Source organism: Pseudophryne corroboree, chromosome 8 (assembly GCF_028390025.1).
Source record: "Pseudophryne corroboree isolate aPseCor3 chromosome 8, aPseCor3.hap2, whole genome shotgun sequence".
Classification (NCBI taxonomy): Eukaryota; Metazoa; Chordata; class Amphibia; order Anura; family Myobatrachidae; genus Pseudophryne; species Pseudophryne corroboree.
This window is the reverse complement of record NC_086451.1, coordinates 13,351,046-13,369,076: the sequence shown is the minus strand read 5'-3', so window position 1 is coordinate 13,369,076 and position 18,031 is coordinate 13,351,046. Positions and strand designations below refer to the sequence as shown.

The 18,031-nt window shown below is 52.9% G+C and overlaps 1 protein-coding gene across 4 annotated transcripts in view; it reads right to left on the bottom strand.

Moving 5' to 3' along the window:
• Nucleotides 1-18,031, bottom strand: part of RXRA (retinoid X receptor alpha) — a 257,227-nt gene that overhangs the window by 58,689 nt on the left and 180,507 nt on the right. For 3 of the 4 annotated variants that reach the window (XM_063935903.1, XM_063935906.1, XM_063935905.1), the window contains exon 6: nt 2,119-2,175. The exons of the other annotated variant lie outside the window; for it this stretch is intronic. In XM_063935903.1, coding sequence (XP_063791973.1) covers nt 2,119-2,175 — 57 coding nt within the window. The remainder of the gene's footprint in view (nt 1-2,118; nt 2,176-18,031) is intronic. 4 annotated transcript variants of the gene reach the window in all.

Sequence of the window (18,031 nt, the reverse complement as noted above, 5' to 3'; positions counted from 1 at the left end):
CACATGGTTTTGCCCAACTGCTAACAAATTTGCTGCTGCGCTCAGGTCTGAATTACCCCCTCTACTCTCCTAGTGAGGGGACTGGCTGAATTTCCCTAAAAATTGGTTCAGGGCACGAAATAGCTGCCTTCATTCTGAGGGCGCCAATTCAGTTTCGTACACCCAGCGGCGGTGGACACCGGGAATGGAGAAAGTGGTTTTGTCAGGACACAATTTTGTGGGTAATACAACACTTTCATCTCTCCTACCCATGACCATATTTAAAAGATCTTTATAAAGAAGTCAGAATTCACAGAGAGGCGCAAGTTTTTGAAGCGGATTGATCTCAGCGTTCCTTCAGTTATAAAACCAGTGGGTGCAAATTTACAGGTGTCCTGAATGACATGGGAAAAGCCCTGAGACGTCGTTGGCGCAATCTCATAGTGCCCTACAGATATGGACCGCCTATATCCTGCACCCCTCCATCTAGCACCCTGTCTTGCAGGAGCCTCTTGTCCCATTCCTAACGTAAAACGCAACATTACCTATATCCAGGTACGGCGTCATTGTAGCTGCAGGGACAGGCTAGCGTAATCATCACAGCAGCTTCTCTCTGCCTGTGACACTGTCATCCTCTACACAAATCCTGATTGTGTGTATTTTCTAGAGACACCTGTGTTATTCTATACAGGGAAGGCCGGTCACTGTTCTGCTTCATCTCAGGTAACGTTACAGAGAGATCTGTATTGTTTTGGGGCATTTTATAGTGATAGCACAAAAGTGGCTTTGTCCCCGGAATAAAGTGTTAGAGCGAGATCGTGTTACAGTGTTTAAGTCACAAGCGTGCGCGGTGTAAGGATTCGGCCTCTTACATCATGAAGTTGCCGCTGACTTTGGATTCTAGCCCCGCAATAGACCCCAAGGCTCCTGAACGGGTAGTAATAAATGATTCCACACGCACATACGACAGTAAAACTCATTCGCAGCCACATGCAATAAAAGAGCAACCCGGTAGCAGAACCCTGTACAAGGTATGCAATATGGCTACGTAAAGTAGACCTCCCACCCATTTCAACCTAATTGGGGGGTCTCCCTGGGTTCCCTCCTCTTGTAATGGCTACTTCAAAAGGACCCACCGCTTCCGAACCCATGGGACTGGAGAGGTGCAAAAATGTAGATCTATTAGATGTGTCTTAATAAACCTAGCATCTTTGCGATAGACAACATGAGATTCCTGGCGCGACAGACGCTTACTTGCAATGCAGACGCAGCTGAAGGCCACTCACAGCGTACTAGAGACGGTGTGACTTCCGCTTTACCCACGTACATGTTCGCAGATGAAGCACAACAGAACTTGGCCTGAGAAAAAGCCGCGGCTGTTGCATCGTAGCACACTGTATACGGATTCAGACTCAGTCGCACACAGATGTACAAATGGCGCACATCAGGTTTATCAGTGCCATGTAGTTTTATAGCTCCCGGATGTTTCACAAACAAACACATTTTGAGCGAGAAAGACACTGCGCACACCAGTTGCCCTGGGCAACAGTATATGAGAGCGCATCCGTAGCAACACCTGTGTGTGTTGCCTTTGCACCTATCCAATGATGTGTTGCTTTCATTGTTGGATGGAACCCTGCGAGCTCCTGCAGGCTCCGAATATGGGGGGGGGGGGGGGGGAGGAGGGAGACAGGCCCAGCTCGGTGGGAGCAAGACAGACAATGGAGAAACTCTCTCCAGCCAAGGCGGCCTTCATTAACGCGGGCAGTGCCCTGTCTATCCAAGAGGGAGGACCTGCGGGATCCGGTGCAACGCTGGAACCCAGGAATCATCTAGAAGACTGTGGAACTCCACCCCAAGCTGAAATGTTCATTTTTAATTTAGTAAACCTTTAAGGCAGCAGGGAACGGGAGCGGCTGTGCAGGGAGGATGCATTGCAGCAACCTAACGGAGGAGCAGCAGCAGCGTAACGTGTGTGCGTGAATGTACTTATGGGCACCTGCGCAATTTGGGATAGATTGTGCGTCTTCTTGCAGTGATCATGGAAAAATGTCATTTCGTTAGTAGCAAACATTGGAACGAGTGAGCCAAGGACCTCACGTTCCGTCATCAACATCAATACGTCTGTGGTGGAAATACCTTGTTCCGAATGACATCGCAGATCTCTTGTGTGCTGGGATGGATGGGGCGCCATCCCTGTCATAGAATAAAAACAATTATTGGATGTGTCGCCTGGCGTGCAAAGCACACATGTCATAATCTAGCTCAGAGACCTGGAGTCTCAGCCGCTGCCCCTAACACATGCTGTACCCACATCGGCCAGTATCTGAGGTGCCGCTACGCTCGTGTGGTGCTAACCTGAAACCCCCCCCCCCCCCCTTCCCCAGTATTGTATAATAAAATGCTAATGAGAGAAAAAAACAAACATGAAGTAAAATACATTGTTCAGTGTTTCTCTGACATTCCACCGTAAATTATACTGTATCCCCCACCCCAATTACGGACGGCTGAAGCCCCTCCCACATCTCTAAGAGAGTGTCCTAATGTGATCTGACATAGGTGAAATGGAGACAGATTCCCCTTGCCCTTGAATTCACATTGCACATTTTTTGCAAAGCAAGACTGCAAAGCCGTCAGTCACACACTGCCTGCACAGAGAGAGAAGCGCACCTCTCCTGACAGGGCACGCTGCTGCAGGTGATAGGGGGGGGGGGTGGATGGGACGTGTTACTATAGAGGGGATGGGGGGGTGTTACTACAGAGGGGATGGAGACATGTTACTTTAGAGGTGATAGAGACATGTTACTGCAGAGGGGATGGGGGGGGTGTTACTACAGAGGTGATGGAGACGTGTTACTACAGAGGGGATGGGGGCAGTCACTACAGAGGTGATGGAGACGTGTTATTACAGAGGGGATGGAGACGTGTTCCTACAGAGGGGATGGAGACGTGTTCCTACAGAGGGGATGGAGACGTGTTCCTACAGAGGGGATGGAGACGTGTTCCTACAGAGGGGATGGAGACGTGTTCCTACAGAGGGGATGGAGACGTGTTACTACAGAGGGGATGGAGACGTGTTACTACAGAGGGGATGGGGGGGTGTTACTACAGAGGGGATGGAGACGTGTTCCTACAGAGGGGATGGAGACGTGTTCCTACAGAGGGGATGGAGACGTGTTCCTACAGAGGGGATGGAGACGTGTTCCTACAGAGGGGATGGAGACGTGTTCCTACAGAGGGGATGGGGGGGTGTTACTACAGAGGGGATGGAGACGTGTTCCTACAGAGGGGATGGGGGGTGTTACTACAGAGGTGATGGTGGGGGTGTTACTACAGAGGGGATGGAGACGTGTTCCTACAGAGGGGATGGGGGGTGTTACTACAGAGGGGATAGGGGGGTGTTACTACAGAGGGGATGGGGAGGTGTTACTACAGAGGTGATGGAGACGTGTTACTACAGAGGGGATGGAGACGTGTTCCTACAGAGGGGATGGAGACGTGTTCCTACAGAGGGGATGGAGACGTGTTCCTACAGAGGGGATGGAGACGTGTTCCTACAGAGGGGATGGAGACGTGTTCCTACAGAGGGGATGGAGACGTGTTCCTACAGAGGGGATGGAGACGTGTTCCTACAGAGGGGATGGGGGGGTGTTACTACAGAGGGGATGGAGACGTGTTACTACAGAGGGGATGGGGGGGTGTTACTACAGAGGTGATGGAGACATGTTCCTACAGAGGGGATGGAGACGTGTTACTACAGAGGAGATGGGGGGTGTTACTACAGAGGTGATGGGGGGGTGTTACTACAGAGGGGATGGAGACGTGTTACTACAGAGGGGATGGGGGGTGTTACTACAGAGGGGATGGGGGGTGTTACTATAGAGGGGATGGAGACGTGTTCCTACAGAGGGGATGGAGACGTGTTCCTACAGAGGGGATGGAGACGTGTTACTACAGAGGAGATGGGGGGTGTTACTACAGAGGTGATGGGGGGGTGTTACTACAGAGGGGATGGAGACGTGTTACTACAGAGGGGATGGGGGGTGTTACTACAGAGGGGATGGGGGGTGTTACTATAGAGGGGATGGAGACGTGTTCCTACAGAGGGGATGGAGACGTGTTCCTACAGAGGGGATGGAGACGTGTTCCTACAGAGGGGATGGGGGGTGTTACTACAGAGGTGATGGGGGGGTGTTACTACAGAGGGGATGGAGACGTGTACCTACAAAGGGGAAGGGGGGGTGTTACTACAGAGGTGATGGAGACGTGTTACTACAGAGGGGATGGAGACGTGTTCCTACAGAGGGGATGGAGACGTGTTCCTACAGAGGGGATGGAGACGTGTTCCTACAGAGGGGATGGAGACGTGTTCCTACAGAGGGGATGGAGACGTGTTCCTACAGAGGGGATGGAGACGTGTTCCTACAGAGGGGATGGAGACGTGTTCCTACAGAGGGGATGGAGACGTGTTCCTACAGAGGGGATGGGGGGGGTGTTACTACAGAGGGGATGGAGACGTGTTCCTACAGAGGGGATGGAGACGTGTTCCTACAGAGGGGATGGAGACGTGTTCCTACAGAGGGGATGGGGGGGTGTTACTACAGAGGGGATGGGGGGGTGTTACTACAGAGGGGATGGAGACGTGTTACTACAGAGGGGATGGGGGGGTGTTACTACAGAGGTGATGGAGACATGTTCCTACAGAGGGGATGGAGACGTGTTACTACAGAGGAGATGGGGGGTGTTACTACAGAGGTGATGGGGGGGTGTTACTACAGAGGGGATGGAGACGTGTTACTACAGAGGGGATGGGGGGTGTTACTATAGAGGGGATGGAGACGTGTTCCTACAGAGGGGATGGAGACGTGTTCCTACAGAGGGGATGGGGGGTGTTACTACAGAGGTGATGGGGGGGTGTTACTACAGAGGGGATGGAGACGTGTACCTACAAAGGGGAAGGGGGGGGTGTTACTACAGAGGTGATGGAGACGTGTTACTACAGAGGGGATGGAGACGTGTTCCTACAGAGGGGATGGAGACGTGTTCCTACAGAGGGGATGGAGACGTGTTCCTACAGAGGGGATGGAGACGTGTTCCTACAGAGGGGATGGAGACGTGTTCCTACAGAGGGGATGGGGGGGTGTTACTACAGAGGGGATGGAGACGTGTTCCTACAGAGGGGATGGAGACGTGTTCCTACAGAGGGGATGGAGACGTGTTCCTACAGAGGGGATGGAGACGTGTTCCTACAGAGGGGATGGGGGGGTGTTACTACAGAGGTGATGGGGGGGTGTTACTACAGAGGGGATGGAGACGTGTACCTACAAAGGGGAAGGGGGGGTGTTACTACAGAGGTGATGGAGACGTGTTACTACAGAGGGGATGGAGACGTGTTCCTACAGAGGGGATGGAGACGTGTTCCTACAGAGGGGATGGAGACGTGTTCCTACAGAGGGGATGGAGACGTGTTACTACAGAGGGGATGGAGACGTGTTACTACAGAGGGGATGGAGACGTGTTACTACAGAGGGGATGGGGGGGTGTTCCTACAGAGGGGATGGAGACGTGTTACTACAGAGGGGATGGGGGGTGTTACTACAGAGGTGATGGGGGGGGTGTTACTACAGAGGGGATGGAGACGTGTTACTACAGAGGGGATGGGGGGTGTTACTATAGAGGGGATGGAGACGTGTTCCTACAGAGGGGATGGAGACGTGTTCCTACAGAGGGGATGGAGACGTGTTCCTACAGAGGGGATGGAGACGTGTTCCTACAGAGGGGATGGGGGGTGTTACTACAGAGGTGATGGGGGGGTGTTACTACAGAGGGGATGGAGACGTGTACCTACAAAGGGGAAGGGGGGGTGTTACTACAGAGGTGATGGAGACGTGTTACTACAGAGGGGATGGAGACGTGTTCCTACAGAGGGGATGGAGACGTGTTCCTACAGAGGGGATGGAGACGTGTTCCTACAGAGGGGATGGAGACGTGTTCCTACAGAGGGGATGGAGACGTGTTACTACAGAGGGGATGGAGACGTGTTCCTACAGAGGGGATGGGGGGGTGTTACTACAGAGGGGATGGAGACGTGTTCCTACAGAGGGGATGGAGACGTGTTCCTACAGAGGGGATGGAGACGTGTTCCTACAGAGGGGATGGGGGGGTGTTACTACAGAGGGGATGGAGACGTGTTCCTACAGAGGGGATGGGGGGGTGTTACTACAGAGGGGATGGGGGGGTGTTACTACAGAGGGGATGGAGACGTGTTCCTACAGAGGGGATGGGGGGTGTTACTACAGAGGTGATGGTGGGGGTGTTACTACAGAGGGGATGGAGACGTGTTCCTACAGAGGGGATGGGGGGTGTTACTACAGAGGGGATAGGGGGGTGTTACTACAGAGGGGATGGGGAGGTGTTACTACAGAGGTGATGGAGACGTGTTACTACAGAGGTGATGGAGACGTGTTACTACAGAGGGGATGGAGACGTGTTCCTACAGAGGGGATGGAGACGTGTTCCTACAGAGGGGATGGAGACGTGTTCCTACAGAGGGGATGGAGACGTGTTCCTACAGAGGGGATGGAGACGTGTTCCTACAGAGGGGATGGAGACGTGTTCCTACAGAGGGGATGGAGACGTGTTCCTACAGAGGGGATGGAGACGTGTTCCTACAGAGGGGATGGAGACGTGTTCCTACAGAGGGGATGGAGACGTGTTACTACAGAGGGGATGGGGGGGTGTTACTACAGAGGGGATGGAGACGTGTTACTACAGAGGGGATGGGGGGGTGTTACTACAGAGGTGATGGAGACATGTTCCTACAGAGGGGATGGAGACGTGTTACTACAGAGGGGATGGGGGGTGTTACTACAGAGGTGATGGGGGGGGTGTTACTACAGAGGGGATGGAGACGTGTTACTACAGAGGGGATGGGGGGTGTTACTATAGAGGGGATGGAGACGTGTTACTACAGAGGGGATGGAGACGTGTTCCTACAGAGGGGATGGAGACGTGTTCCTACAGAGGGGATGGAGACGTGTTCCTACAGAGGGGATGGAGACGTGTTCCTACAGAGGGGATGGAGACGTGTTACTACAGAGGGGATGGAGACGTGTTACTACAGAGGGGATGGAGACGTGTTCCTACAGAGGGGATGGAGCGTGTTCCTACAGAGGGGATGGGGGGGGTGTTACTACAGAGGGGATGGAGACGTGTTCCTACAGAGGGGATGGGGGGTGTTACTACAGAGGGGATAGGGGGGTGTTACTACAGAGGGGATGGGGAGGTGTTACTACAGAGGTGATGGAGACGTGTTACTACAGAGGTGATGGAGACGTGTTACTACAGAGGTGATGGAGACGTGTTACTACAGAGGTGATGGAGACGTGTTACTACAGAGGGGATGGAGACGTGTTCCTACAGAGGGGATGGAGACGTGTTCCTACAGAGGGGATGGAGACGTGTTCCTACAGAGGGGATGGAGACGTGTTCCTACAGAGGGGATGGAGACGTGTTCCTACAGAGGGGATGGAGACGTGTTCCTACAGAGGGGATGGAGACGTGTTCCTACAGAGGGGATGGAGACGTGTTCCTACAGAGGGGATGGAGACGTGTTCCTACAGAGGGGATGGAGACGTGTTACTACAGAGGGGATGGGGGGGTGTTACTACAGAGGGGATGGAGACGTGTTACTACAGAGGGGATGGGGGGGGTGTTACTACAGAGGTGATGGAGACATGTTCCTACAGAGGGGATGGAGACGTGTTACTACAGAGGGGATGGGGGGTGTTACTACAGAGGTGATGGGGGGGGGTGTTACTACAGAGGGGATGGAGACGTGTTACTACAGAGGGGATGGGGGGTGTTACTATAGAGGGGATGGAGACGTGTTACTACAGAGGGGATGGAGACGTGTTCCTACAGAGGGGATGGAGACGTGTTCCTACAGAGGGGATGGAGACGTGTTCCTACAGAGGGGATGGAGACGTGTTCCTACAGAGGGGATGGAGACGTGTTCCTACAGAGGGGATGGAGACGTGTTACTACAGAGGGGATGGAGACGTGTTACTACAGAGGGGATGGAGACGTGTTCCTACAGAGGGGATGGAGCGTGTTCCTACAGAGGGGATGGAGACGTGTTCCTACAGAGGGGATGGAGACGTGTACCTACAAAGGGGAAGGGGGGGTGTTACTACAGAGGTGATGGAGACGTGTTACTACAGAGGGGATGGAGACGTGTTACTACAGAGGGGATGGATACATGTTACTACAGAGGGGATGGGGGGGTGTTACTACAGAGGTGATGGAGACATGTTACTACAGAGGGGATGGGGGGGTGTTACTACAGAGGTGATGGAGACGTGTTACTACAGAGGTGATGGAGACGTGTTACTACAGAGGTGATGGAGACGTGTTACTACAGAGGTGATGGAGACGTGTTACTACAGAGGGGATGGAGACGTGTTACTACAGAGGGGATGGAGGGTGTTACCACAGAGGTGGTGGAGACGTGTTACTACAGAGGGGATGGGGGGGTGTTACTACAGAGGTGATGGAGACATGTTACTACAGAGGGGATGGAGACTTGTTACTACAGAGGGGATGGAGACGTGTTCCTACAGAGGGAATGGGCGATGTTACTACAGAGGTGATGGAGACGTGTTACTACAGGGGGGTTTGGGGGGTGTTACTACAGAGGTGATGGAGACGTGTCCCTACAGAGGGGATGGGGGTGTTACTACAGAGGTGGTGGAGACGTGTTACTACAGAGGGGATGGGGGATGTTACTATAGAGGTGATGGAGACGTGTTACTACAGAGGGGATGGGGGGGTGATACTACAGAGGGGATGGGCGATGTTACTACAGAGGTGATGGAGACGTGTTACTACAGGGGGGTTTGGGGGGTGTTACTACAGAGGTGATGGAGACGTGTCCCTACAGAGGGGATGGGGGGTGTTACTACAGAGGTGGTGGAGACGTGTTACTACAGAGGGGATGGGGGATGTTACTATAGAGGTGATGGAGACGTGTTACTACAGAGGGGATGGGGGTGTTACTACAGAGGTGATGGAGACGTGTCCCTACAGAGGGGATGGGGGGTGTTACTACAGAGGTGGTGGAGACGTGTTACTACAGAGGGGATGGGGGATGTTACTATAGAGGTGATGGAGACGTGTTACTACAGAGGGGATGGGGGGGTGATACTACAGAGGGGATGGGGGTGTTACTACAGAGGTGGTGGAGACGTGTTACTACAGAGGGGATGGGGGTGTTACTACAGAGGTGGTGGAGACGTGTTACTACAGAGGTGGTGGAGACGTGTTACTACAGAGGGGATGGGGGATGTTACTATAGAGGTGATGGAGACGTGTTACTACAGAGGGGATGGGGGGTGTTACTACAGAGGGGATGGGGGTGTTACTACAGAGGTGGTGGAGACGTGTTACTACAGAGGGGATGGGGGATGTTACTATAGAGGTGGTGGAGACGTGTTACTACAGAGGGGATGGGGGATGTTACTATAGAGGGGATGGAGACGTGTTACTACAGAGGGGATGGGGGGTGTTACTACAGAGGGGATGGAGATGTGTTACTACAGCGGGGATGGGGGGGTGTTCAGTGTTGGACTGGGGCGTGTAGGGCCCACCGGGGAAATGCAATGACAGTGCCCCATGGTTAGAAGCTTGACTAACCATTAGTGCATGGTCTGGGCTCCTTGGCACTGTAGGGAAAACACCATAATCCTGTGCAGTATAAGGTAACATATGTATAATTCAAGTGCATAGTCTGGAACCTGATCCCTAGAGGAGGAGGAGGGCTCCCTGCAGCTGCAGGCAGTGGGGTCCACCGGTGGTTTCCCCTGTACTCCTGTGGGCCAGTCCAACCCTGGGGGTGTTACTACAGAGGGGATGGAGAAGTGTTACTACAGAGGGGATGGAGAAGTGTTACTACAGAGGGGATGGGGGATATTACTACAGAGGGGATGGGGGGGGTGTTACTACAGAGGGGATGGAGATGTGTTCCTACAGAGGGGATGGAGACGTGTTATTACAGAGGGGATTGAGAAGTGTTACTACAGACGGGATGGGGGGTGTTACTACAGAGGGGATGGGGGGTGTTACTACAGAGGGGGTGGGGGTGTTACTGCAGAAGTGATGGAGACGTGTTACTACAGAGGGAATGGGGGGGGGGTGTTACTACAGAGGGGATGGAGATGTGTTCCTACAGAGGGGATGGAGAAGTGTTACTACAGAAGTGATGGAGACGTGTTACTACAGAGGGGATGGGGGGTGTTACTGCAGAAGTGATGGAGACGTGTTACTACAGAGGGGATGGGGAGTGTTACTACAGAGGGGATGGGGAGTGTTACTACAGAGGGGATGGGGGGTGTTACTGCAGAAGTGATGGAGACGTGTTACAACAGAAGTGATGGAGACGTGTTACAACAGAAGTGATGGAGACGTGTTACAACAGAGGTGATGGAGACGTATGACTACAGAGGGGATGGGGGGGCGGGGGGATGTTACTACAGAGGTGATGGAGACATGTTACTACAGAGCGGATGGGGGGGTGTTACTACAGAGGGGATGGGGGGTGTTACTACAGAAGTGATGGAGACGTGTTACAACAGAAGTGATGGAGATGTGTTACAACAGAAGTGATGGAGACGTGTTACAACAGAGGTGATGGAGACGTATGACTACAGAGGGGATGGGGGGGCGGGGGGATGTTACTACAGAGGTGATGGAGACATGTTACTACAGAGCGGATGGGGGGGTGTTACTACAGAGGGGATGGGGGGTGTTACTACAGAGGTGATGGAGACGTGTTACTACAGGGGGGATGGGGGGTGTTACTACAGAGGAGATGGGGGGTGTTACTACAGAGGGGATGGGGGATGTTACTACATAGGGGATGGAGACGTGTTACTACAGAGGGGATGTGGGGGGTGTTACTACAGAGGTGATGGATATGTATTACTACAGAGGGGATGGGGGGTGTTACTACAGAGGTGATGGATATGTATTACTACAGAGGGGATGGGGGGTGTTACTACAGAGGTGATGGATATGTATTACTACAGAGGGGATGGGGGGTGTTACTACAGAGGGGATGGGGGGTGTTACTACAGAGGTGGTGGTGGTGGGGGGAGGCATGTTACCACAGAGGAGATGAGGGGATAGCCGTGTTACCACAGAGGAGATGAGGGGATAGCCGTGTTACCACAGAGGAGATGAGGGGATAGCAGTGTTACCACAGAGGAGATGAGGGGATAGCAGTGTTACCACAGAGGAGATGAGGGGATAGCCGTGTTACCACAGAGGAGATGAGGGGATAGCCGTGTTACCACAGAGGAGATGAGTGGATAGCTGTGTTACCACAGAGGAGATGAGGGGGCACATTGTTACCACAGAGGAGATGAGGGGATAGCCGTGTTACCACAGAGGAGATGAGTGGATAGCTGTGTTACCACAAGGAGATGAGGGGGCACATTGTTAACACAGAGGAGATAAGGGGATAGCCGTGTTACGACAGAGGAGATGAGGGGGCACATTGATACCACAGAGGAGATGAGGGGGTACATTGTTACCACAGAGGAGATGAGGGGGCACATTGTTACCACAGAGGAGATGAGGGGGCACATTGTTACCACAGAGGAGATGAGGGGGTACATTGTTACCACAGAGGAGATGAGGGGATAGCCGTGTTACCACAGAGGAGATGAGGGGATAGCCGTGTTACCACAGAGGAGATGAGGGGATAGCCGTCTTACCACAGAGGAGATGAGGGGGCACATTGTTACCACAGAGGAGATGAGGGGGTATATTGTTACCACAGAGGAGATGAGGGGATAGCCGTGTTACCACAGAGGAGATGAGGGGGCACATTGTTACCACAGAGGAGATAAGGGGGCACACTGCTACCACAGAGGAGATGAGGGGATAGCCGTACTATCAAAGAGGAGATGAGGGGATAGCTGTGTTACCACAGAGGAGATGAGGGGGTACATTGTTACCACAGAGGAGATGAGGGGAGAGGGGGGGGGGGGCGGAGTGTCACTGCAGAGGTGATGGATGGGAGTGTTACTACAGTGGTGATGTGGGGGAGGTGTTACTACAGTGGTGATGGGGTGGAGTGTTACTGCAGAGGTGATGGGGGTGGAGTGTTACTGCAGAGGTGATGGGGGGGAGTGTTACTACAGAGGTGATGGGGGGGAGTGTTACTACAGTGGTGATGGGGGTGGAGTGTTACTACAGAGGTGATGGGGGGGAGTGTTACTACAGAGGTGATGGGGGGGGAGTGTTACTACAGAGGTGATGGGGGGAGTGTTACTACAGTGGTGATGGGGAGGAGGTCACTACAGAGGTGATGGGGGGAGTGTTACTACAGTGGTGATGGGGAGGAGGTCACTACAGAGGTGATGGGGGAGAGTGTTACTACAGTGGTGATGGGGAGGAGGTCACTACAGAGGTGATGGGGGGAGTGTTACTACAGTGGTGATGGGGAGGAGGTCACTACAGAGGTGATGGGGGAGAGTGTTACTACAGTGGTGATGGGGGGGTGTTACTACAGAGGTGATGGGGGGGGGAGTGTTACTACAGAGGTGATGGTGGGGATGTGTTACTACAGAGCTGATGGGGGAGAATGTTACTACAGAGGTGATGGGGGGGATGTGTTACTACAGAGGTGATGGGAGGGAGGTCACTACAGAGGTGATGGGGGGGATGTGTTACTACAGAGGTGATGGGAGGGAGGTCACTACAGAGGTGATGGGGGGGATGTGTTACTACAGAGCTGATGGGGGAGAATGTTACTACAGAGGTGATGGGGGGGGTGTGTTACTACAGAGGTGATGGGAGGGAGGTCACTACAGAGGTGATGGGGGGGATGTGTTACTACAGAGGTGATGGGAGGGAGGTCACTACAGAGGTGATGAGGGGGATGTGTTACTACAGAGGTGATGGGAGGGAGGTCACTACAGAGGTGATGGGGGGGGGAGTGTTACTACAGAGGTGATGGGGGGGATGTGTTACTACAGAGCTGATGGGGGAGAATGTTACTACAGAGGTGATGGGGGGGATGTGTTACTACAGAGGTGATGGGGGGGAGGTCACTACAGAGGTGATGGGGGGCGGGGGGGTGTTACTACAGAGGGGATGAAGACGTGTTCCTACAGAGGGGATGGGGGGTGTTACTACAGAGGGTATGGGGGGGTGTTACTACAGAGGGTATGGGGGGGGTGTTACTACAGAGGTGATGGAGACATGTTACTACAGAGGGGATGGAGACGTGTTACTACAGAGGGGATAGAGACGTGTTACTACAGAGGGGATGGGGGATGTTGCTATAGAGGTGATGGAGACGTGTTACTACAGAGGGGATGGGGATGTTACTACAGAGGTGATGGAGACGTGTTACTACAGAGGTGATGGAGACGTGTTACTACAGGGGGGATGCAGGGTGTTACTACAGAGGGGATGGGGGGAGTTACTACAGAGGGGATGGGGGATGTTACTACAGAGGGGATGGGGGATGTTACTACAGAGGGGATGGAGACGTGTTACTACAGAGAGGATGTGGGGGGGGGGGGGGTTTACTACAGAAGTGATGGAGACGTGTTACTACAGAGGGGATGGAGACGTGTTACTACAGAGGGGATGGAGACGTGTTACTACAGAGGGGATGGAGACGTGTTACTACAGAGGGGATGGAGACGTGTTACTACAGAGGGGATGGGGGGTGTTACTACAGAGGGGATGGGGGGTGTTACTACAGAGGTGATGGGGGGTGTTACTACAGAGGTGATGGAGATGTATTACTACAGAGGGGATGGGGGGTGTTACTACAGAGGGGATGGGGGATGTTACTACAGAGGTGGTTGTGGTGGGGGGAGGCATGTTACCATAGAAGAGATGAGGGGATAGCCATATTACCACAGAGGAGATGAGGGGATAGCCGTGTTACCACAGAGGAGATGAGGGGATAGCAGTGTTACCACAGATGAGATGAGGGGATAGCAGTGTTACCACAGAGGAGATGAGGGGATAGCTGTGTTACCACAGAGGAGATGAGGGGATAGCCGTGTTAGCACAGAGAAGATGAGTGTATAGCCGTGTTACCACAGAGGAGATGAGGGGGCACATTGTTAACACAGAGGAGATAAGGGGATAGCCGTGTTACGACAGAGGAGATGAGGGGGCACATTGATACCACAAAGGAGATGAGGGGGTACATTGTTACCACAGAGGAGATGAGGGGATAGCCGTATTATCACAGAGGAGATGAGGGGATAGCCGTGTTACCACAGAGGAGATGAGGGGATAGCCGTGTTACCACAGAGGAGATGAGGGGGCACATTGTTACCACAGAGGAGATGAGGGGGTACATTGTTACCACAGAGGAGATGAGGGGATAGCCGTGTTACCACAGAGGAGATGAGGGGATAGCCGTGTTACCACAGAGGAGATGAGGGGATAGCCGTGTTACCGGAGAGGAGATGAGGGGATAGCCGTGTTACCGGAGAGGAGATGAGGGGATAGCCGTGTTACCACAGAGGAGATGAGGGGATAGCCGTGTTACCACAGAGGAGATGAGGGGATAGCCGTGTTACCGGAGAGGAGATGAGGGGATAGCCGTGTTACCACAGAGGAGATGAGGGGATAGCCGTGTTACCACAGAGGAGATGAGGGGATAGCCGTGTTACCACAGAGGAGATGAGGGGATAGCCGTGTTACCACAGAGGAGATGAGGGGGCACATTGATACCACAGAGGAGATGAGGGGGTACATTGTTACCACAGAGGAGATGTGGGGATAGCCGTATTATCACAGAGGAGATGAGGAGATAGCCGTGTTACCACAGAGGAGATGAGGAGATAGCCGTATTACCACAGAGGAGATGAGGGGATAGCCGTGTTACCACAGAGGAGATGAGGGGGTACATTGTTACCACAGAGGAGATGAGGGGGTACATTGTTACCACAGAGGAGATGAGGGGAGGGGGGGTGGGGAGTGTCACTGCAGAGGTGATGGATGGGAGTGTTACTACAGAGGTGATGGGGAAGAGTGTTACTACAGTAGTGATGGGGGTGGGGGGGGGGGAGTGTTACTACAGTGGTGATGTGGGGGAGTGTTGCTACAGTGGTGATGTGGGGGAGTGTTACTACAGTGGTGATGTGGGGGAGTGTTACTACAGTGGTGATGTGGGGGAGTGTTACTACAGTGGTGATGTGGGGGAGTGTTACTACAGTGGTGATGTGGGGGATGTGTTACTACAGTGGTGATGTGGGGGATGTGTTACTACAGTGGTGATGTGGGGGATGTGTTACTACAGTGGTGATGTGGGGGATGTGTTACTACAGTGGTGATGTGGGGGATGTGTTACTACAGTGGTGATGTGGGGGAGTGTTACTACAGTGGTGATGTGGGGGAGTGTTACTACAGTGGTGATGTGGGGGATGTGTTACTACAGTGGTGATGTGGGGGATGTGTTACTACAGTGGTGATGTGGGGGATGTGTTACTACAGTGGTGATGTGGGGGATGTGTTACTACAGTGGTGATGTGGGGGAGTGTTACTACAGTGGTGATGTGGGGGAGTGTTACTACAGTGGTGATGTGGGGGATGTGTTACTACAGTGGTGATGTGGGGGAGTGTTACTACAGTGGTGATGTGGGGGAGTGTTACTACAGTGGTGATGTGGGGGAGTGTTACTACAGTGGTGATGTGGGGGAGTGTTACTACAGTGGTGATGTGGGGGATGTGTTACTACAGTGGTGATGTGGGGGAGTGTTACTACAGTGGTGATGTGGGGGAGTGTTACTACAGTGGTGATGTGGGGGAGTGTTACTACAGTGGTGATGTGGGGGATGTGTTACTACAGTGGTGATGTGGGGGAGTGTTACTACAGTGGTGATGTGGGGGAGTGTTACTACAGTGGTGATGTGGGGGAGTGTTACTACAGTGGTGATGTGGGGGATGTGTTACTACAGTGGTGATGTGGGGGATGTGTTACTACAGTGGTGATGTGGGGGAGTGTTACTACAGTGGTGATGTGGGGGAGTGTTACTACAGTGGTGATGTGGGGGAGTGTTACTACAGTGGTGATGTGGGGGAGTGTTACTACAGTGGTGATGTGGGGGATGTGTTACTACAGTGGTGATGTGGGGGATGTGTTACTACAGTGGTGATGTGGGGGAGTGTTACTACAGTGGTGATGTGGGGGAGTGTTACTACAGTGGTGATGTGGGGGATGTGTTACTACAGTGGTGATGTGGGGGAGTGTTACTACAGTGGTGATGTGGGGGATGTGTTACTACAGTGGTGATGTGGGGGATGTGTTACTACAGTGGTGATGTGGGGGATGTGTTACTACAGTGGTGATGTGGGGGAGTGTTACTACAGTGGTGATGTGGGGGAGTGTTACTACAGTGGTGATGTGGGGGAGTGTTACTACAGTGGTGATGTGGGGGATGTGTTACTACAGTGGTGATGTGGGGGATGTGTTACTACAGTGGTGATGTGGGGGAGTGTTACTACAGTGGTGATGTGGGGGAGTGTTACTACAGTGGTGATGTGGGGGAGTGTTACTACAGTGGTGATGTGGGGGAGTGTTACTACAGTGGTGATGTGGGGGATGTGTTACTACAGTGGTGATGTGGGGGATGTGTTACTACAGTGGTGATGTGGGGGAGTGTTACTACAGTGGTGATGTGGGGGATGTGTTACTACAGTGGTGATGTGGGGGATGTGTTACTACAGTGGTGATGTGGGGGATGTGTTACTACAGTGGTGATGTGGGGGAGTGTTACTACAGTGGTGATGTGGGGGATGTGTTACTACAGTGGTGATGTGGGGGATGTGTTACTACAGTGGTGATGTGGGGGATGTGTTACTACAGTGGTGATGTGGGGGATGTGTTACTACAGTGGTGATGTGGAGGATGTGTTACTACAGTGGTGATGTGGGGGATGTGTTACTACAGTGGTGATGTGGGGGAGTGTTACTACAGTGGTGATGTGGGGGAGTGTTACTACAGTGGTGATGTGGGGGATGTGTTACTACAGTGGTGATGTGGGGGAGTGTTACTACAGTGGTGATGTGGGGGATGTGTTACTACAGTGGTGATGTGGGGGAGTGTTACTACAGTGGTGATGTGGGGGATGTGTTACTACAGTGGTGATGTGGGGGATGTGTTACTACAGTGGTGATGTGGGGGAGTGTTACTACAGTGGTGATGTGGGGGAGTGTTACTACAGTGGTGATGTGGGGGATGTGTTACTACAGTGGTGATGTGGGGGAGTGTTACTACAGTGGTGATGTGGGGGAGTGTTACTACAGTGGTGATGTGGGGGATGTGTTACTACAGAGGTGATGTGGGGGATGTGTTACTACAGTGGTGATGTGGGGGATGTGTTACTACAGTGGTGATGTGGGGGATGTGTTACTACAGTGGTGATGTGGGGGATGTGTTACTACAGTGGTGATGTGGGGGATGTGTTACTACAGTGGTGATGTGGGGGATGTGTTACTACAGTGGTGATGTGGGGGATGTGTTACTACAGTGGTGATGTGGGGGATGTGTTACTACAGTGGTGATGTGGGGGAGTGTTACTACAGTGGTGATGTGGGGGATGTGTTACTACAGTGGTGATGTGGGGGAGTGTTACTACAGTGGTGATGTGGGGGAGTGTTACTACAGTGGTGATGTGGGGGATGTGTTACTACAGTGGTGATGTGGGGGATGTGTTACTACAGTGGTGATGTGGGGGATGTGTTACTACAGTGGTGATGTGGGGGAGTGTTACTACAGTGGTGATGTGGGGATTTGTTACTACAGTGGTGATGTGGGGGAGTGTTACTACAGTGGTGATGTGGGGGATGTGTTACTACAGTGGTGATGTGGGGGAGTGTTACTACAGTGGTGATGTGGGGGAGTGTTACTACAGTGGTGATGTGGGGATGTGTTACTACAGTGGTGATGTGGGGGAGTGTTACTACAGTGGTGATGTGGGGGAGTGTTACTACAGTGGTGATGTGGGGGAGTGTTACT